The sequence below is a fragment of the Clarias gariepinus genome, chromosome 9 (genome assembly GCF_024256425.1).
Source record: "Clarias gariepinus isolate MV-2021 ecotype Netherlands chromosome 9, CGAR_prim_01v2, whole genome shotgun sequence".
NCBI lineage: Eukaryota > Metazoa > Chordata > Actinopteri > Siluriformes > Clariidae > Clarias > Clarias gariepinus.
The window spans coordinates 8036380-8058714 of record NC_071108.1 but is presented as its reverse complement, the minus strand read 5'-3'; the positions used below and the strand labels follow the sequence as shown (position 1 = coordinate 8058714).

At 39.1% G+C, this 22335-nt stretch overlaps 1 protein-coding gene across 1 annotated transcript in view; it reads left to right on the top strand.

Moving 5' to 3' along the window:
• ntng2a (netrin g2a) overlaps nucleotides 1-21755 on the top strand; it is a 78374-nt gene extending 56619 nt beyond the window's left edge. Inside the window, exons 6-8 of the mRNA XM_053503252.1 lie at nucleotides 15232-15399; nucleotides 18947-19081; nucleotides 19988-21755. Coding sequence (XP_053359227.1) covers nucleotides 15232-15399; nucleotides 18947-19081; nucleotides 19988-20205 — 521 coding nt within the window. The 3' untranslated portion in view covers nucleotides 20206-21755. The remainder of the gene's footprint in view (nucleotides 1-15231; nucleotides 15400-18946; nucleotides 19082-19987) is intronic.
• Nucleotides 21756-22335: the final 580 nt, after the last annotated feature.

The window sequence follows — 22335 nt, the reverse complement described above, 5'->3', positions numbered from 1 at the left end:
GATGTTCCTTGTCTGAAAGAGGACCCATGAGTGACATCATTTGGAAAGGCAAAAACCAAATGCAAATACTTTCTTTTTATATAGCGTTGCACATTTTGGAACACTGTTGCTTTATATGATGTACGAGGGTAAAAAATATCTGCACTCCGATTATATTCAAACTTCTGTTGCTGTCTTATCAGCACTTTCCACTCAAGGCTACGGACTCCCCAGTCACTGCTGTGCAGGTGCAAGTAACGTGTTAAATCAGTTCATTAGTAACTACGGTGCGAACAAAAGCCAGAATTACAAGCCAGAGTGTAAATGACAAAGACATCCACAAGAAAAAGTTTAAAAGAAATCAGCTGGAAAATTGATGCTTGCAGTTTTCTGGGATTGTATTGGCCAGTATTGGATCACTATCAGAGAAAGGATCAACAATAAGGAGTGCTCGTTATAATGAGGTGCTTACTGAAGAGCTGGAGCCTAAACTTTGAATTTAAACGCTAAGGAATGCTATCCAAGGGCGTTGTGACCTTGCGATGGCACCTCCACACACTTCGGCCCACACCGTCGACATTCTGCAAAAACTATGATTTGAGGTGTTAAAGCATGGTCCTTTAGATCTTGCTCCATTGGACTTTCACCTGTTTGGTCCCCTGAAAGCACGTCTAATACATCTGTGGCTCGCAGCTCAGCTTAAAACATCAAAATAATCCAGGGTGTGGATAATTTTTGACTCACCTTTCTATACAATAATGTCGATGTTGAGCTATGAATCGAACTCACATTCAATCATTTGTTATCTTTAGTAAATGCTCCATCCTGCTCAGAGCTACAGTAGATCCAGAGCCCACACCAGTAACACAAGGCACGAGACACGAGTACACCCTGGATGGGACAGCAGTCCATTGTAGCATCGCACAGCGTGCACACACTCATTTACACCTGGGAGATGAAAAGGAAACCTTAGAACTTGATGGAAACCCATGTAGAGAACGTTAGAATGTGAGGAACTTTCCACAGTAACCTGAGCTCAAGGTCAGTCTAAGGACTTTGCAGATGGGAGGTGGTGGAACTACCCAATGCACCAACCTTCCTTCAAACTGCATTGTGTGGGGATTTTTCAACCTCTAAGTTTCATCCCAGCCTTGAAAACCAACCCTCCCAATTCATTGTGCTAAGACCTCAACCATGGCGGTATTTCGCTGATTTATTCAGACATGTTTGACAGACAGTCTGACTCTCAGCTCCATTGAAACACTCTCTCGAATCCGGCTAGCACTGCAGAACTCAAGATAGACTGCCGATTGCCAGTCCACAGACAAACGGATTAAAGAACACACGTTTTAAATCAGAGATTTCCAGAGAGGCATCCATCATTTTTTTAGTTTTTATGGAAGTTTAAGCACCACACTATACAGTATAATCTCATCCATCATTCATAGCTCTGGATTGCGGAACGACGCTCTCCAAGGTGAGCTGTGACACAAACATACTCAATCCTTCCTCCTACAGGAAAGACAAGAGAGAGAAAGAGAGCGAGTGAGAGAACGAGGAAGATTTGATGTTGGGATGATGAATGTTTATTAATCTTGTGGGCCTCATAACAGACCCAAATAACTCACAGATCTAGCAAGGGTACGGGTGGTACCATGGTGTCTTCTGCTATTTAGGGAATAACTTCATCGAGATCTTGTCTTTGGGAATTAGAACAGCGAGATCCCCCAGCGCTGAAACACTGCTTACATTTCTGTCAAAGCAACACTCAGTGATATGGGATCAACATCACATTTGGGTTAGAAACTGAGGAACGGCTTCAATGTACAGAAATGCATTTGAGTTTTGTTTTAAAATTGCTGATGCATGGAAAAACTCCGCCACCAGTGGTTCATGCACACTGCTCTAAGACAAAAACTGCTGCAGAGGAGAAGTTCTTTTAGAGTCACCAGCCTCAGAAATCACCAGTTAACAAACAGCACCTCGGATTAGAGCCGTTATGGAGGCTTTACAGAGCAGAAGTAGCAGATACATCTCAATATCTACTGTTTAAAGGAGATTATTGCAATTCTTAGATGCTTCGATCATAGAAAGAAATAGAAAATATGGAAAAGGACGATTAGAAGGTGTGTCCAAACTTTTGACTGGTAGTATAGAAATTGAAATTACATGAAAGTGTAATTTTCCCTGATGCGCGCCGATGATTTGAACGATTTTAAGCCAGGTTTTTTTTTTTTCCTGAGCCAGCCTGTATCTTTTTTTCAGTTCATTGGGGGAAATGTCTGATAGATTTGTTATCTATACAGTAGTTCTAAGGAAGAGTTAAGTTCCGGCTCCATAGTGGTTAACAATTTATTTGAGATATCCAAGGGTGAGTCTTTGACAGTTTTTTTTTTTTTGTTTGTTTTTGTGATGATCCTTTCGGTCATGGCTGATATTCGCACCTTTCATTTATCAGCTATTTTTAAATTGCACAAGCTGTTTGTTTTCTGCCTAGACTTCACACTATGCAACTTAATGGTTGACTTTATAAAAAACAGACATACCTGCAGAGACACACAAACACACACACACACATACACACACATTATCTCATTCACACAATGAGTGTGTGTGAATGATTTGTTCAGAGAGCTTTGTTGTGGTGGGAAACACGGAGAAGACAGAAGAGCTGTGGATGGCAAAACCTAGGTTTTTTTTGTCACAATTCTAACATAGTGGCAGATGGTGAAGGTTGTTGGGACGAGAGGGGATCTGAAGTGTGCCAGTACTCATGTTACACACTCCTGCCGGCCATATGCTTGCCCTCCTGATGCTCTGCAGGCAAATGTCCGCTCTAGAGAACACCAAGGCCAGGAACTGGCCGGTAATGTATTTTACCTTTTTCTATTTCGCTCCCTTTCGTATATATATATATATATATATTTATACATCCCATACCAGCATTTCAGCACTGGACAGCACGACTGACTGAAACGATCACCTTCATCATGCAGTAGTGTCTTGTAAACTGATACAACTATAGATATGAATATGAGGCACATTTTGCCCTCATTATTTTTAGAAAGCTCATATGGCATATGGCTGAAAGTAGAGATATAAACAAGAAATGGGATTCCCACAGGACACAGCAAAAAAAAAAGTCAAGTGAGCTTGAGGTTTCATGTCCGATATGGATCAAGTTGACAATGTCAATGTGAATACATTTACAGTATTCATTCATTTATTCATTTATTCCTAGTTATAGCCTGGACAGACGCTATTGTTATAGGCTTAAATTATAACAACTGCTCCTAGTTAGTGTAATTCATTCAGGTCATTTATTCAATAATGTTAAATGACCTGGTTGGGAATACAACCTCAAAACAACAAAATATAACCATAAAACACTGTTTCTAACAAGGGTCAGCATTCTAATCCTACCTAGGGTTAGGGGTTAGGGTTAGGGGTTAGGGCACGTGAGTGTATCTCATGTTATGCACCTCTTAGTAATGTCATGTTACCTCTCTGTGTAGTGATCTTTCAGAAATATTACCATGAGATGCATCTTAGCTCAAAAGTTACTGTACTGTAACATGGTGTTTGCACAGCATCTAAACCGTTTTAAAGAACAGATATCAGATTTTCCCCCTTTTTGACTGCTTTCCAATTTAATATACTGCTCAAAAAAACTTAAATAGTAACACACGGTTCCTAAAATTTAGAAGACCCGTGTAAGAATGTATGTTAAAATGAAGAGAAATACCATACAATACTATAGTAATTGCAATGTATTATTTTGACACAAACAAGGCTGATCCTGTGCACACGCCCATTTTTGGCAGGTGCTAATGAATATTAATGAGTATGCAAATGTATTGGTCATGCGACAAAAGTGTAGCAACTTGCTCATCCGTTACTTGCTCTTTCAAAGGCGTGCTAGTTCTCTGGCTCTGTGTCTGAAGAAAGTGTTTTTAAAAAAAATATATAATGAGGTCTCAAGTCACATGATCTCAGTCCCATGGAAAAGAGTTTGCGCCTAATTAGCATACTTAAAAACAGAAAATAATTTTCAATAATCTATACATGTAATAAAACTGTAAAGTTGCCGTGTCCGTACATTGAAAATTATTTTAGTGGACGTAAGAATTCTTTTCTGTCTGTTCATCTGTTTGTTCGTGCATGCATCACGTAAAAACTACCGAACAAATTTGAATGGGGTTTTCACAGGAGTATTCGGCCGAGCTTGAGGTAACATATAGGCTTTGGTTTATCACAATCGTCCCACGGGAAGAGAAAATATGCTAATTTGGAAAACGCCCTTATATCATACATTTTTTTTCGACGTTAAGAAAATCATTATTTTAGATCAAAATTCAACAGATGGCGCTGTACATTTTATAATAACCACTTATGAGTGTGCTTAATAAACACAATCTCACACCTTCATTCCACTTGACAGTAACACGTAAAAAGTTTTAGTTTAGAATTTCAACAGATGGCGCTGTACATTTTTTAATACACACTAATGAGTGTGCAGTTGAATTTAATGAGAACGAAGTTGCAGGCACATCTACTGATTTTTTTATAGATAGATGTGCAAGGCAAAGACAATAACGGTATCACTCTGTATTTTAATGAATATTCTTCTTACCTGTGAAGGTATAAATCTTTAATGTAACAATTTATCTCAGTTTGACTAAACTAATACCATACACATATGAGGAGTGTTCAAGTCAAACCAGGACTAAGTGACTACATTTTTCAAGCTGTATATTTTGGTACAGTAAAATCATGTTGTCTGTTGTTGTGGTACTTGCAGTACTCACACTTACCATAACTAACAGTGTGTTGCCTAGTAGCCTAGCGGGAAGCACTCAGCATTTACTATAAGGTGACTGGGGTTTGAATCCGACGCAGGCTTTTATTTAATTTTTTTTTTTTTAAATATATATATATATATATATATATATATATATATATATATATATATATATATATATATTTTTTTTTTTTTTTTGGTTTTGGTTTGCTATTAATATTATTTTGGAACATCATATTTTTATAGCATGTATATTCCCGTCCTCTTGTGAAGTCATTTCATTAGATTAGATTAGATTAGATTAGATTAGATTAGATTTGATTTAATTATTGTCATTGTGCAAAGTACATGTACAGAGATGAATGAAATGCTGTTAGCATCTAACCAGAAGGCATAAGTGGCCTGTTTGCAATAAATAATGTTTTAAATGAGGGGGTACAGGTCCATATGTACAGGGGTGAGAGTGATCCAGACCCGAATCCCAACCCAAAATCTTACCTTAAGGGCATGTGTGTAGAAGCATAAACACACTCTAATAGCATAATGACTTGAGTTGAAGGTTAATTTGTTTAGTGGTGTTTAAAAGGCGGATGCACATCCTACAAGCCTCCTCTTCAATTCCATAACAGCTGACTGATCACAAGCTCCTCATTTGCGCTTCCATTTCATGAAATACTCATAAATACCTCGAATAATGGCTTTGGACGTGTTGTACAATTTATTTGCTAATAAACATTAGCTAATTTCATTTTAAACACTTTACACAACTGGTTGCAATTTGAACAGATGCGCAATAGAGCATTGCTTCTGTGTGATAAATCGAGTAGATCACTAAATGAGCAAATCTTTTCTTACACAGCGCAGCATTCGGTAAACAAAGCAACAGCGTAATGAGAGGGCTTTGCTATTAGCGAAAAGAACAAATGCGGTAATTTGTGGGAGTTAGATGAGTGGGTGGGTTTGTAAAGCAGAATTGGCAGTCTGTGGCTTGAGCCATGGTTTAATTATGAAGCCCTGGGGTGGGGCACGGCTTTAATAAAACATCAGTATGCCTGGGCGCAGGAAGTGGCGGGAGGCGATGGGCACGCTGCGGGTTGTGCTTTTCGAATCCCAATGTACTGCTTAACATCGGCACTCCCTTAAAATGCTAGGGAGACACCAGGGCTCATTAGAGTTCTAGACCAGCTCGGGTTCGCATCTGCCACGATCTCGTCCTCGCCCATGTAGACCCAAAATATTGTCTTTGTCCTTAGTGCCCTTTTGTCTATCATAAATAGCTGAGGTCAGGCTAAAATGCCCCTGATGGGAAAGATGGTCTTGCTATTTGATCTACGTGTTTAAAATCTCACAACCTTCTCTGCTGACTAGACATCGAACCCTCCGGAGACATGCTGACTGCTGTCCCTGTCCCTGCAGTCAGCTCTTCAGTCCCGGACCTGCTATCCAGCAACCCAGGTGGGAGCTGCAGAGACCGCATTAGCATCCTGAGTAACTCCACTAGATGGATTAGTGTTGATTTAATGTGGCCTATTGAATTAAAAATAGCTTTAGGCTGGTGCTTTCAATTAAAGGAGCTTTCTTTAGGGTGACATTTTCAATAATAGTCATTTTCCTATGCTGTTTTTAATATACCAGCTCTGCTTATGGAAGTAGTGCTTTAGGCAGTTTTGAGTTAGTAGTCTGCATTAGCTTACAGTAGTTTCTGTGATGACAGATGTTTATTGCTCCTGTCCTGCAGGATACTCCTAATTGAATTCTGAAGTTTGTTGTTTCTTTCTTTCTTCCTTTACATGGTTTTCTTGCGTAAACTAAAATCTGCCAATGGACACTATCTTTATGTATTCTCGCTAAACGGCAAAAGAGCTACGATGAATTCCTGTTTATGTAAATACTGTGTATTATTATTTAAGTGAAAAAAACAATAGAAGAATAAATATGGACAGTATCACTGAACTACAATAAACCAAAGCTTTATTTGATTGATTACCTAAGGATTGACAAATTACTGAAAATGTGTACTGTATAAATACTGTACGTAGTGCAGATCAATTCACCATTACTGCGTCTAACAGTTTGTTTGTTTTTTTACTGTAAATGAGCATTTTTTTTTTTGGCTTTTGCAGAAATGTATATATTTCTGCAGATATCAATTCCATATAGGTATATACAGTACTATGGCAAGGTGGCTTAATGGTAGCACTGTCGCCTTGCACGTCTAGGGTCGATTCCCCCCTCAGGGACTGTGTGTTTGCATGTTCTCCTTGTGCATTGTAGGTTTCCTCCGGGTACTCTGGGTTTCCGCCCACAGTCTAAAGACTAAGACAGTCTAAAGCTAACTGGCGTTCCCATATTCCCATATAGTGTGAACGCACATGTAAATGTTGATCAGAGGTCCTACCACAGTTGTAAAATTGGGAATAAATACAGTGATCACTATTGGCCTCCACGTGCCCTAGTTGGACTACAGAGGTTCCTAAATGGATAGATGGAAAAAGTATATACTGTACTTATGTGGTTTTGTTGTACAGGACCGCTTTTATGCCAAGGTTTTATATTAATGTTAACAGTTAATGAAAAAACAACATTCTAAGAAATACAAGTAAACACCATACGCCTTGTTCATACTTTGGACCTAAAACTGAAACGTGATGACTTTCTCATTTCTTAAGTTTTATCTGCTCTATCTTTCTTAATTTCCCTTTCATTACATTTACACTTCCATCTTTAAAAGCAAGGAAAGGACGTGAGGACACAACAATTCAAGGGCAAATGTATTTACAAAATGAGATGTGCTTTCTTTTAGATTTTTATTTACTGTATACTGTTGACTTATATGTATAAGTATCATGCACTATAATTAAAACTTTTGCTTAGGAAGCAGAAATGTATCCTTGATATACCTTACTGTAAAAAAGTCTTGAGATATTTTTCATTACTTCAAATTAAATGTAAGTGACTAAGATTAACTTGAAACGAAACACATCACCGTAAAACGCTGCAAATGTCCTAAACAATAAAAAAAAATGGGTTCTTTATGTAACCAAAAGTCAATAATTAACAGGTTTGGCCAAATGCTTTCGTCCATATAGTATACCTACTTAGATTCAACAACTAAATTACTGTACAACTGACAACAATTTAAAGTTGCCATGAACGTTATCTCTGCTTAAACAAAATTTCCAAGTTAGCTTTAGCTAAACAACTGTAATTTTCTCTAAAAGAAGACTGTATAGCAGTAAAGAGAAGAAATTTCAATTGCAGTCTATTTGAGATTCTCCATCCATATTAAAGGAACTGGTCACGGCCCTCCTTAAAAATATCCCGCAGCAATTACCCAGCCTACTAAGCCACCTTCCTCTCAAAGTGCTGACACCAATGCCCTCTGATCCTGACCTGACACTTTAGAGGTGCCATCAAAAATTCTGCACTTTCCTGTTGCCAGAACAGGATATCAGACAATATGCGTATAGTGTACGTAAATGTGAGAACGCTCCAACAACTAAGTAATCACAACTTTAGGACCATAACCTTAGACCATTCTTTTTTTTGACCTTGCTGAACATCTAGCAAGAATTAGCAAGACCAATTATTTGAGTTTGGGATTCTTCATGAGCTTGTGTTAATAATTGAAGAGTGTAATATTCAACAGAGGTGATGTTTATTGTCGTACCTTCACGCTGACACCTTGTCTTCGGAGCATGTGAGCGTGCATATATTAGAACTATTCCTTCAGAAGCTTCACCTTCACATCTGCATGCAGTCTGCTCATAGAACGTGACTGGAAATATTGTACTTTATGATAGAGTATGGTGATAAAAAAAAAAAAAAAAAAAAAAAAAAAAAATTTATATATATATATATATATATATATATATATATATATATATATATATATATATATATATTAACTCTTTGGTATTAATGACAGGGAAAAGTCAAGGGACTGTAAAATCCCTCTATTATACTTACCAGAACTCATGGATAATACGAGTCAAATCTTCAGGGCCGAGACCATTTGGAGCACAAAAGGACTAGAATATTGTGTTATATTTTCTTTGCTTCTGCAGGCTTTAGAAGAAAGAAACTCTAATTCCACAGATGATTGATGGTAGTAATAGTGTGCCATATTTTCTCCTGAGGTGGCGTGAGGCGTTGGGATTAAACCTGATTACCGCTGTGCTAAACAGGTCATTAACGTATATAGGCCAGGATGCCGAGCTCCATAGTGCTGAGCTTTTTAAGTTAATTTCTTCTCGCAAGGATGTCCTTTGTCTCATGGGTCCAGCTTGTCCCACTGCCTGGAAAACACCAGAGAAACACGGATTATGACCGCAACACATAGGATAAACAATCAAATGATATGATGATGTTCCAATCCACATACAACTTAAGTTTTACATTGGATGCCCTTCCTGACACAACTGTCCCATTCCATCTGGGCTTGGGTCCAGCACTAAGGATGTCAGTGCCTAGGTTTGAGCATTAAGCATTAGATGAGAAGCTTCTGAGCTTCACTCAGCCACCAGTGCCCAGAGGCTTCATGATGTATGCATGCAAAACCTTCTCACACACTACTGTATGTACAAACATGGTGGTTGACCTGGTTGACCCAATCTTTATTATAATAGGTAATTGTAAGGTGCATGGTTGTGAACTGGATAGTGAGTAGGTGACATGACCATAACATGTATTTACAGTAGGCAATGCCAATGCTAGGAACCCTTAAAATCACCTTAAAAGTATAAAATCATTTTGTTAGGTTCTTTAAAATGTTGATACTGATAGAGCTGACACTTGATATTGTCAGATGTTGATTGAAAAAAAAAAAAAACACATCCTGAAGTGTCATTATATTGATAGAGGATATAATGGAATGCCAATTTGAATGGGGTATATACAGTACAGTACAGAAGAAATGTCATGAGCCACCCCTTATTTCTTCATATTAAATTAAATTATGTAGATAGAATTAAAGAAACAGGAACAAATGGTTTACTGTGACAGGGTAAGAAGTGCCTTAAGATCACTGCATGGCTTAACCAACCAAACGATTCCTCGGGTATACTGTAGGAACTAAACTGAAAATTAGAACCAAAAAAACGTCCCTCAGAAAGCCTGGAGAGCTATTCCTCAACTACTGCACATTAAAAATACAAGAACGTCTGGCTTTTTGGAAAACAAAATATGAAGAAACGAGTAGTGTTTTTTTTTTTTTTTTGGATTTTGCACAATACTGTACAGTATGCAGTATTACTTGCCATCATACAGTATATACTGCGCCTTTTATGGGAGGTAAAATGCGTCGTATTCTTTCCAGATGCATCAATAGACAGTCTGTAAAAAATTGGCACTGACAGAACAGATCAGGATGGGGCTAAAATCTCAGAGATGCTACTGTACAATGATAATTACATTATCTTCTCTTCCAATATAAACGAATCCTATTCAAATAGGGCTTTATTTACACTGCAGTTGCAATCAACTCTCAGATCCTCTCTGTACATTAGCTAAGCACAATTACATGAAACTTTAATATTTTTGACGCATCCAAACATCTGGTGTTGTTGTTTTTCCCGTGCATTTAATTACCTAAGGGAAGTCATCAGTGTATGAATCCTGACACAGTTGATATTCATTTAAGGCGACAATAAACAAGCTAACCACTATAAAAACTGTCAGTTAATTACATTAAAGCCAGCTCCTCTCTTGCTTAGACAGTACAAGTTTGACCCAGCAGGTGTAGAAAAGGAAATTAAATTAAAAAAAAATAATTATTGTCTGCGACAAAACGCCATATTTATTTGCTTTGTCTAAAAACCAGCGTACCATCATACTTTGCCGTTGTTTCAGTCCTCTTACACCCAGGTGTTCATCAGCATCCACCTCTGTGTTTCACAGCCATCGTACTGTGCCAGAACACAATCAGTCACCGTGGGCGATAAATCATTTAATGCTCTGTTATTGTGACACAATGACTCGCTGTGTCGCAGGTAGGGCTCAGCTGAAAGGCCAAAGTGAAATTGTTTCAGATCTATTTTTGAATAGCGATTGAATGAACTGCTGCTAAATATTTCATAAGAGAACGCAGGCCGGGTCATGGTGAGGGACACCAAAAACAAAAAGGGCCAATTTATCGAACGCATGAAGGGCGATAGATACATGAAACCATAACAGGAAGGAGCGGTAAGACCTGTCCTTGAGTAGGATGGGTTGTGTGTGCATGGGAGGAAGAGGTAGGTGTGTGTGTGTGGGGGGTGGTGGTTTGGTTTTGTGATGCTATCAGGGCACGTGTATCCCATTTCTGCTGAAGTAGAAATGGCACAGGTTGGACCAGTGCAATTTTATCCATAATGTCGAATATGTACACCCTAAAGGCAGCGCTGTCTGATCCTAGGCGTCTATAGTGACAGTGGCTAGGCAGAAATATTAGCTCTTTGACTATCTGTGGTTTGTACAATGTTACAGCTACCTCAGCATTGGATGTGGTCCCTGCAATATCTGACACGGTTGTCAATGCGACAGATGATGTCACAGTAGCGACTGCAGTGTTGAGCCGAGAAACGTCTGCCTGGCGAAATCAAGCGAGTGACACAAGCTCTGGGTTGCTCAGTACTCTTGCCCCTGGAGTATCCTGTGGAGTTTCTCAAATAACAACCACAGTCACACCAATAGATGCAGCTGCATCAACACCAAATACAGTGGACCAACCATCATTTGTTGCAGCTACAGTCACTGATGTCCAAACACTCAATGTGGAAGTTGTTTCTCCTTCTGGTACACCTCTGGTGGTAACTGATGGATCTGTTCCAGCAGCTGATACATTAACATTAGTTCTAAATACAGTTTCTCCTTCAACTTGGGTAGCGTCCTTGACGACAGAGGCTGTAGCTCAAGCAAATGATGTGCTCACTCCAGCAGATGAAGCGATTGCCTCAGCAATGGATGCTGCTGCTGCTCCACCAACTATTTCTGCCTCTCTGGCAACTGATGAACTTGCACAAACCATGAAGGAGATGAATGGTGCAGTTCTTTCAGCAACTGGTGGGATTGCCCCTGAAACAGAAATTGTACCTTTATCAACAGGTTCAGTAACACTGGCTTTTGAAGATGTCATCCAGGGACCTGGTGTTGCCTCAACAATTAAATTACCCATCCCTGCCAAAATTACGCCTTCACCTACAATAGGTTTGCCTGTAATTCCTACACCAGAATCTGCTGAGACTGTTCCTCCTGATGCTTCTTCTGCAAGGACACCTTCATCTTATGGTGTCACTTCGGAAGCCCTTCCACCTGAACCTAATGCTCCTGAAGTTCCTGTACCTGCAGCCTCTCCTCCTGATGTGAATCTACGAGAGGGTCCTCTTCCTGAAGCTTCTACACCTAAATTTCCACCTCCTGCTGGACCTGAAGGACCTTTTCAAATTCTTGCATCTACATCTAATTCTCGTGATCCTGCGCCTCCTTCTAAAGCACCTTCTCCACCTTCGCTGGAGGCGTCCGCACCTGGTGCTGTACGTCCCAAAGCTTCCCTCACATCTAAAGCTATTTGAATTCTTGGTGCACTTCTTCTTGATGATCTTCCTTCTGTTCCTAAGGCTAAACAAGGAAAAAGCGAAGAGAAGGAGGAGTCAGAACTTGCTAAAACAAGAAACCAAGGCAAAGAAGAAAAGAAGCCAGGTAGATTCATTTATTCTGACTACGCTCATCCTAGATACACTGAAAATGTTAGTGGCTAAAGCTCAAGATAAATGTAAAGCATTTTGGGAGAACATCTGGCACAGTATCTTCATGCTTACTGTGTTATTGTCATCCTAGCTGGGTTCATACCCGTTTAGTATTGAATGTTGCAATTTTTCTTGGTGCACACAGTATCTACAAATGCTAAGGAGGACACTCACAAAATGGGAAAGAGCAAGCATTCCAAACAGGAAAAGAAAGAGACTGAGAAAGATTACGAGAAGAAAGAACACGGGAAAAAAGGTATCCGAAAATAGACAGCGTAGCATGTATAGCAATGTGTTTGTTACATGTCTGTACCTGTAGATCTGTAATTAGAAATGTCCTACTCTCAACACAGATATTCCACTTCCTTTCAAATCAATTTAAGCTCACTATATAGCACTTGTCTGTACGTGACCGTATGCTAGGTAGTCAACAAGTGTTGTGGGGTCACCCCCTGTGTTCCCAGATCATAATGTTTCCAGGGTCCCAGATTTATATAGCATGACGAAGGGTCCTATGTCCCCAAAGCCCTACAGTATGTTCCCCAGTTCTAGGGACCAATCTTCCTGGGGTCCTAGGTTCCCCTCTTCTATATCGCCTATAATGTTCCCTAACTCTTTATATGTTTGATGATCTTCTTTCTACAGACCTCAAGAACCACATGAAATTATAATAAATAATTTTGTTTTATTTAAAAAGTTTTTGAAGCCTTGCTATAATATATATTATATTGCTGTATGATTGAAATTCATATTGGTAGGTAGGTGCAATGGTGTAATCTTAGCGAGTGGCTACCCAGCAGTTATGGATGATGTTAATTTCTTAACACAAATGTTATTAGGTTGTTTTTTGTTTTTTTTTTGGGAAGTTTTGTAAAGAATTACTTTAATGAAATGAAGTCAGAAAACATTGACTGCATGGCAACGGAATAACCTTGAATGAATGCCCCTTATGCGATGCTGCCAAAACAACTTCAAAATGAAGGGAATACGGTCTGAGCGAGGCTCCCATTGCACTGTGTGCGTGAAATGTTTTAAGGGGCCTGGTCATGGTCAAATGTTGTGTGAATGGATGTTAATTGGCATAAATGCTCCAAATAAAAAGTAAAAGGTTGTATTTAGCACATTTTATCACATGTTTGGGTCATTCATTCAACATGAAACAATGGTGTCGATGCATAGATCAAATAGCGGACGTCATCACAACGTTGCTACAGCCATTGTAATTTGGTTGTCCCAATGGTGGACGCCATCACAACATTGCTACAATGTATCTACTGGGTATCTACTGTGCTTGGTTCTTAGAAATCATTAAAGCTCAGTCCAGGGCTTATTTGGAATCCATGAAAGAACTAACCATGAAGCACTGCAACATACAGTAGTAACCTTCAGTTATAAAAAGTATGAACCGATGGAATGCTTGGGTTTTTAGCAAATTATTTCTCGTATAAAAGAAAAATAAAGCCTTTTTCCGGGTATTTATTTCATATATTTATATCACTTTAGATAAAACGTCTGTATAAACCTGTATTGTCTTCATGAAATTGTAGAAACTCCAAATAAACCACACACACACACACACATGAGCTGGAATATCTGCGATCTTCAGAAGTAGATTTAGCAATGGTGAGATTAGACATGATCAGATCTGTCTTTTGAATCCTACACTGTGATTTTCTGTGTAGCTCGTGTTTGGAGCACCAATATTGTTTCTGATTGCAACCTCTTAGTGCATTTGTGTCAATAACATTCCTTTTTATAGTTTTAGTCGATTCCCCGAAGGGAGTCAATTTAATGGTACTTGATTTCATTCCAAAGTCATTCAAAGGCTTTTGATACCTGGCGGGCCAAGAACTCAGTTGACGAGGATAGCGTATGTCAGATCTGAAGGTAAGACGATACCTCGAGATAAAGAGAATCGAATTCTTGCTTTTGTTTGACAACATCTTAGAGACATTTGGTGATAATGTCCCATGCCTTCAAGTTAATGGGACACAGTGATATTAGAAACTGTGGGAGAAAAAATGCCTTTCTTTATTACATCTTTCATCTTCAACGTTATTTTTCCCCCCCACCTTTCATTTCTGTCCCGCATGCTCTGGCTCGTCTCATAAGGTGAGCCGACTTAGATGTATTGGTGTCTTGTGCAAGATAGCGTGAGGATTTCCTTGCAGGTGTAAACGTGGAAAAGCATGGAAAGGTGTTTTAGGTTGCCTTGTCTTGCTAAATATTGGCCACAGTTTGTGAAACCTTGTCCGTTCCTGTTGCTGATCTGCTGAGTAATTGAGCATGTATATTTCATTACTCGCTGTTGTCGTCACCCCACAGCTGGGCTTTGGACAGTGCCACAGCGGGTCCTCGTGTGGCCACCGTCTTTAAAACAACTTATCAATTATTTATACTCCCTAAGCACCAAAACACTAAAGAAGTGGTCAAGAAATCACAGCTTACTGAATCCACCAGTTTATTATGATTTAAAAATCCATGTGCTTGCTTGCTGTGGCATTTTGAAAGAAATACAGATTGAAATTGCTAAAAACACTTTTGTCCACTTTAATAATACCATTGTTACACTACTGATTATGCGATACCAAAATGCTTTTTCCTTTCTCACTCTAATACATGGAATTGATCGCAGAACATCACCGATTCCTACACTGCACTTTTCCTCTGTTTTGCCCTCGTTTCCTTGTACTAACACTTCTCTCTCTCTCCCGTCTCCTCTGCTAGACTGTGAGTGCTACGGTCACTCGAACCGCTGCAGCTACATAGACTTCATCAACATTGTAACTTGTGTAAGCTGCAAACACAACACTAGAGGGCAGAACTGCCAGCACTGTCGCCTCGGATACTTCAGGAACGCTTCAGCCGAGCTGGATGATGAAAATGTTTGCATAGGTCAGTCTTTTTTTTCTCCCCCTTTACTCAGAATGCTTGATCACTGAAAGTTTACTTTTAGTTAACATAACCTGGAACCTTTTTTTTTTCATTTGAATAACTAGAGTGAAACCGAGGAATGTAAATCTGGACTCACTGATGGGTTTTGGGGAGTTTGAGATGTTAATCTCTAAAGACTGGTGTCCAATCGAGAGCTGAAGTATTAAATTAACCAGCTGTTCGGGAAATGTCTGGAGAGGACCTCCTTTCCCTCTTTCATTTAAATCAGAAGAATCAAGGGAGGAAATGGTTCTATATCAGTGACTTTCTAAATTACTACTATTCTGCCATTTTCCATCTTCCATAGTCATACTTTTGGCTGTCCACATTACTGTACTGTACTATGACTAAGTAAGGAATAAAACAGAACACCACATCTTATTGGAAAATAATCAGAGGTGGGAAAAAAAAGGAATTCATGTACTAAAGGAAAATTAGAGATTCCCTAATAATCTTGCTTGAATCGTACTTAAGTAAAAGTAGAAGTCTTTCATTTACAAGTGTGCATGAGCAAAAGTACAGCAAAGCTCATCTTCAAATTTACGTCAAGCACCTGTTGCATTATTATAGGTGTGTCTCGAAAGAAAAGACAAGTCACGCAATTACGCATGACAATCAGCAGGTGCTTTAAATGCTACACATCAATGTGGTTATGCAACATCATACAGAAATGCAGTTAAGTATGAGTACAGCAAAAACTGTACTATGTAGTTGAGTAAAAGTAAAAACCTTCCCTTACTTAATAAAACTACTCAAGTAAAGTACAGGTATGTGAAATATGTACTTAGTACAGAAATGAAGTTACGGTATTCAAATAACCCTTAAATAATTCTTTTCCAATAAATGCACATTCAAGTTTTTCTTTAATACTTTTATAGCACAGCAATGTGCTTTTAATGATTCAAATTTTTTCAGTTGTATTAGTAAAGAATAGCTATGGGCGGTGTAGTGGTTAGCACTGTTGTTTTGCATCTCCAGGGTTCAGGTTTGATTCCCATCTCTTTGTACATTAAGTTTGCATGTTATCCCCGTGCTTGCTGGGTTTCCTCCGGTTCCCTCCACCAGTCCAAAGACTTGCAGGTTAGGCTAATTGGCATTCCCAAATTCCCATATTGTGTAAATGAGCATGTGAGAGTGTACACATGCTCTGTCCAGGGTGTACCCGCCTCGTGCCCTAAGTCCCCTGGGATAGGCTCCAATCCGCCGTGACCCTGAATACAGGATGAAGCAGTATAGACGATGAGTGAGTGTTAGTGAGAATAGCTAAGTTTATATAGACAATATGTTGTTCATTCAAATGAAATCATCCCGATTAGATATTCTAACTTAACTGTTTAACATAACTTAAAAATTATGCTGATCCAGTAAGATATGCGTGTACATGCTCAAAGCAGTTAATCAATCAATAACAAAGTGGTTAAGCAAAGTGTTTATGTACTCGTTAAATTTAATTAAATCGTTTAATAATTAACTTCTGCATTATGATTGCAGGTGTGATTGGTTGGATGCTTTATTATGTATAAAATTGCGCCTCCATGTAAATGCTCATAATGACATGTCACACAATTAGTTGCTTATAGTTATGTTTATGAAAGATCAAAGAAATAAATCACTTCCTGCTATCACTTACAGTAGGTTATACTGTAGCACCTGCAAATACAGGTCTTTCCGCACTAGGTTTTTCTCTCCCTTTTTCTTTCCTATAAAGCTAAAAATAATAAGAAGGAACAAATGCAGCTTGTCAGACTAAGAAATTGTCTTACTGTATATCCAGAACATTTTACCTGCGATGGAAAACGTTTACTTTAGCTATAAATGAAAGCAGTGACAGTTCTTTCATAAATGTCTTCTTACTGAAAGCTTCACCAGTGCCGTTAAATGTCAGTCCGTTTATTCTCAGGTTATGGATGGTGTCTGCCTGGGAATGTGTATTTACTATACTACCTACAGCAGATTATAATAAAGACGTTACTACTGTATAGACTTATGAAGCTTCTCTCGGAGATGCTGTAACAAAAAATGAATCGATACTTTCTAACCACTCTGGTTCCAGAACAGTACCGTGCTAGACATCCAGTAAAAATGAAACCAGTCCATTATGAAGTGTAATTCTCATTTCCAAGTCATATGAGCAGTTGTGCGAAACTGTGAAAATGACTATTTTTTTTTTTTTTATAAACAACTGATATTCTTAATGCCGGCCGTGTCGGTGCCGACGTCGGTCCTGGATACAGAAGTGCTGCTGTAGCTTATTGTGAAACTGTCAGAGATATCGAATGGCACAATGACAGACTGACCTCTGCTGGAGAGAATAAAGCCACATACTAACAATCTACTGAAATTGACAGGCCTGTGTACACTTTACAGATCAAGACGGTTCGTTCGTTGGCACTCTGGCACTGCCAGACTAACAAGCCTCCCCTTAGAATCACAGCACAAAGGCTAAACAAAGATAAATCTTCTTAAAAAAAAAAAAAGGTACTTCCTTGACAGATAACATAGTTGGACAAAATAGCAGGCTTGGAGATAATGCGGTGTGAATCTGGAAGACTTTTGTACCTCCATCAGCAGAGTGCTTTAGGCTGTTGTTCTAAATCCAGCCTTCTCATCCTGCACATTAGTTAAAAGTAAGTAGGGCTTCGAGTGCACCTGCTTAAATTCAGCTGCTGATCAAGAGGGAATAAAGTCAGGTGTTCCAGGGCCTGCATGTAGGCTAAGGAACAATACGACACCACAAAAACTAGCATGTAAGCAGTAAGTGCAAACTTTGAACAGATTTATGTAATAGCTACAGCTGACAGATCTTAACACATACATAATTATTATTATCCTCCTGGGATCCGCTAAAGTCCAACTAGGGACCGTTGAGGACAATCACTCACTCACTCATCTTCTACACCGCTTTAATTTGTATTCAGGGTCGCAGGGGGCCTGAAGCCTATCCCAGGAGGCTTAGGGCACGAGGTAGGGTACACCAATCCATCACATGGCACACACACATACACACACTCACACACCCATTCACACACTACGGGCAATTTAGGAATGCCAATTAGTCTAACTCTCTCTCTCTCTCTCTCTCTCTCTCTCTCTATATATATATATATATAGTCTTAATGTCACAGTTTATTATAATGCAAATGGTCGTGTTTAATTCAAAGAGTAAAATACATGAGATCACTAAAACTGGGATTAAACCTTACCCATTATGGTGTCACGCAATTACCTTGCACCTCCAGGCTTGGAGGTTTGCAGTTTGTGTAAGTGGAGTTTGCATGATGTCATTGGTGGATTTTCTCCAGGTACTTAGCTTTTCTCCCTCAATCTCCCAGAATGCACTGTTGGGTCCAGATTTACATTCCACACTCTAATAACTTAAATTCGAACATGTACAGTAATTGAGAATCTGGAGGTATAAAGAGTTAAAATATGATTAATTGTGCAGCGGGATATCCAGGGCAAATGCATTTAAACCAAAATGAGGTAACCTTATCTTACTTCCCCACAGAGTGTAACTGTAACCAGCTAGGCTCCTTACACGCTCGCTGCAATGAGACAGGATTCTGTCAGTGCCGAGAAGGGACCACCGGCCAGAAGTGCGAAGACTGTCTGCCGGGATACAACTGGAAACAAGGCTGTGTCCGTGAGTCAGAGTCATTTGCATTACGATGTATAATAAGTACCAGCTTAGTGAGAATTTAACGAGGAATGATGCTGAAGATGATTGTAGTTATGATGAGTCCTTAAAACGTGTCCTAAAAGCACATTTTTTTTCTAAGAGCTTATCTGACAATAGGGTAAGAATCCAATTCAGTGCATGCAATGAGCCAAGATTTAGATAGATAGATAGATAGATAGATAGATAGATAGATAGATAGAGTAACAGTATTGGTGCTGATTTTATTATTTTTATTTTTATGTTATACATATTATTCAGAAAATGTGTGTCCCAAAGAAGCTACTGTACTTCTGTGGTTCATGCAAAATGGAAGTAACCAATCTTGCTTCCATAAAAATGTTAAGTTGCTTCAAACAGTAATAATTTAAAAGGCAAATTATTAATATTTCTTTATAAGTATTGATGCTAAAATTTTATCAGTAGGTTTTTGGTAAAAGCTTAAAAAACTAAAAATCTGTAGTGTATGTAACCATGTCAAATTCATGTTGCTATATCATGTTGCATTTTAAAATAATAAACTTCTTTTTAAGGTGTATGTCTTTTCATGTGAAATCTAAATTGGCCAAATTTCATCTGAATGACAATAAAGATCATTGAAAGATTTGAATTTAAAAAGGTTACGGACACTACATAAAAGTGCAACTGTATTTAGCAAATGGTTCGATAAAAATATAAATGTGTATGCATATTTACAAAAAACGAAGCATAGATCGGGAGATTAAAAGCATTAAGTCTTATAAAAAATGGTGTTACATGATCCTATTTGAGACACTTTTTAGCCCCAATACCATGTTTTGGCTGTTTCTTATTTTAGTAAACTGAAATTGAAACCGTTTCCCTGTGAATAACCAATGCACTGTCCTTCTACAGAGAACGTCTGCGATGATGAGCTTCTGCTCTGTCTGAATGGTGGGACTTGCTTTCAGAACCAGAAGTGCATTTGTCCACCTGAATTCAAGGGCGTCCTGTGTCAACAGGCGCGCTGCGATGGTGAGAAAGGCTGCAACGGCAGTCCCGCCTGCTACCTCAGCCTCCTGACTGTGCTGCTCTGCGTCCTCACCGACAGCGTGCTCAAAGCCTATGCCTAGTGCTCAAGTGCTCGCCTCGGTCCTCCACCTCGGCCCTAAGCCTCGGTCCAGCTCTGTCAGCCTGCCTCTGACTGAACCACGCGGACAGAGGAGGGGTCGCTGCAGCCCTTGCAGCCCTGAGCAGGCCTCACGGTGCTGAGATCTTCTGGGCCGGAGTGTGTGTGTGTGTGTTTTTTAGGGCAGCGCGCAGTCCCAGGTTATAGCCGCCTTCACACAGATGAGAAGCTGCTTGCTCGTCTCCTCGCATCCCTGAACACCTGAGCAGAGAGAAAAGTATAAACTATGAACGGAAATGAAATAAGAAACTTTATAGGAAGGTGTATATATAATAGGAGATGCATATATGATTATTGTTTTTTTATTTTTATTTCTCTTCTTCGTTTGTCACTCTTGTAGTTGTGACTTGTCAATACGCTCACTGAGATTCAGGCACTGCACTTATCTGGGGTTTCTGAACAGCCGACTTTATTACACAAGCCTACTCAGGCCAAGGTTATTTACTGTACACGTCTATTGAAAATTTCTTTCTAAAATACTTTACACATCTTTTGGTGTCTGGTTTCACACAGTTGACCTGATTAGACATGAGGGGGGAAAAAAAAGGTGTTTAGTGTCCGTGCTGCTCAAGGAAAGAATATCGGTGTAGTTTGTGTTCGAGTTATGTTTATGTATGGGATCAGAAGGAGGTAAGTATAAATATAAATATAAATATAAATATATATATAGATATTATATGCCCAAATTTTCAAATCTTTATCTATCTATCTGAAAGAGATCATAGAAATTATTGTAAAATGATCGTTTGGTTATTTATTTATTTTTTTTGTAGAAATTATTTTTGTTTCAAGTAAACGTTATAAAGATTCTAACAAAGCCTTTTATTGCGGTTCTAACTGACATATTCACATCAGTACCTTTTCTTTCATATCACGATACTTCTGATGCTTTGGAATGTTCCTCCACTTATACCGTTAAAAGCATTTAAAGGCAATTAAAAGCTAAATGGATCAACAAGGTACCCAGCTTTAGCTCAGTTTAAGCCTCACACATGGATGCCAGCATGCATAGATCGTGTACGCCTGGTCCTCCTGATAAACTTTCAAGGGCCTTATTCAGTGCAGCCATCATTCGTTGATTGGTGACATCACTGCTGTAACCAAAGCTCAAAAGCCAAAAGGAACAAACAAACAAACAACCCATAACGAACAACATGAAATTATCTGATGAATCACTAACAGCACAACAACACAATAACATAAATGATGTGCCATGAGTAAAGCGATGAGACTGTTGGTGGGTCAGTTAATTCCAGGCCCTCGTCCCTCATTCAGGAAGTGTGATACAGCTTCCACCATGTCAGTCTAGATCACTGTGGTAAGAAAAGTGGATTCGTTTATTTCAATGTGTTAGTGACAAATGCATCGAGTCGGGCTGCTGTATATGAAGGTGAAGAGAATTTGTTGTATTTTTCACACCTTTACAGGCTTTGCTTTTGGGCTTTCCTGATCATGATGGAACAACTAGCTGACTGAAAGTGTACCGTCAGCATTCCAAAGAATAAAATCTTGACAATCAGAAAGCACACATCAAGTGGTGAATGCTCTTTCTTTGAAACCTCGACACATTACAAACGCACCGTTCATATACAGTAGAATGCGTTCAGTAATGGTGTACGTAATATGTCGGAATGTCCCATGATGATAGTTTTCCTACAACAGCATGAAGAATTTTCCTTCTCTTACACCATGATGCTTTTTATGTCTTTAAACTGACGTATGTTTATGGGGCTTTTCATTTCTTTAAGTTAAAAATGTCTCTTTAAGTCAGTTTAGTCCCTCACAATTACTGTCCATGGTACCATGGAAATTACTCACTCACACACTCATTCTCTAGACCGCTTATCCTGTACGGCATCCTGTACAATTTCCATTTTGCCTACTCTGCATGTGTTTGGATTGTTGGTGGAAACCGGAGCATCCCAGAGGAAACCCACCATGCACCAGGAGAACATGCAAACTCCAAACACACAGACCTGAGATGGGAGTCGAACCCTTGATGCTGGAGATGCAAGGAGACAGTGCTAACCACTGATCCAGTGTGCTGCCTGTAAAAATTGTAAGTTATGGAAAA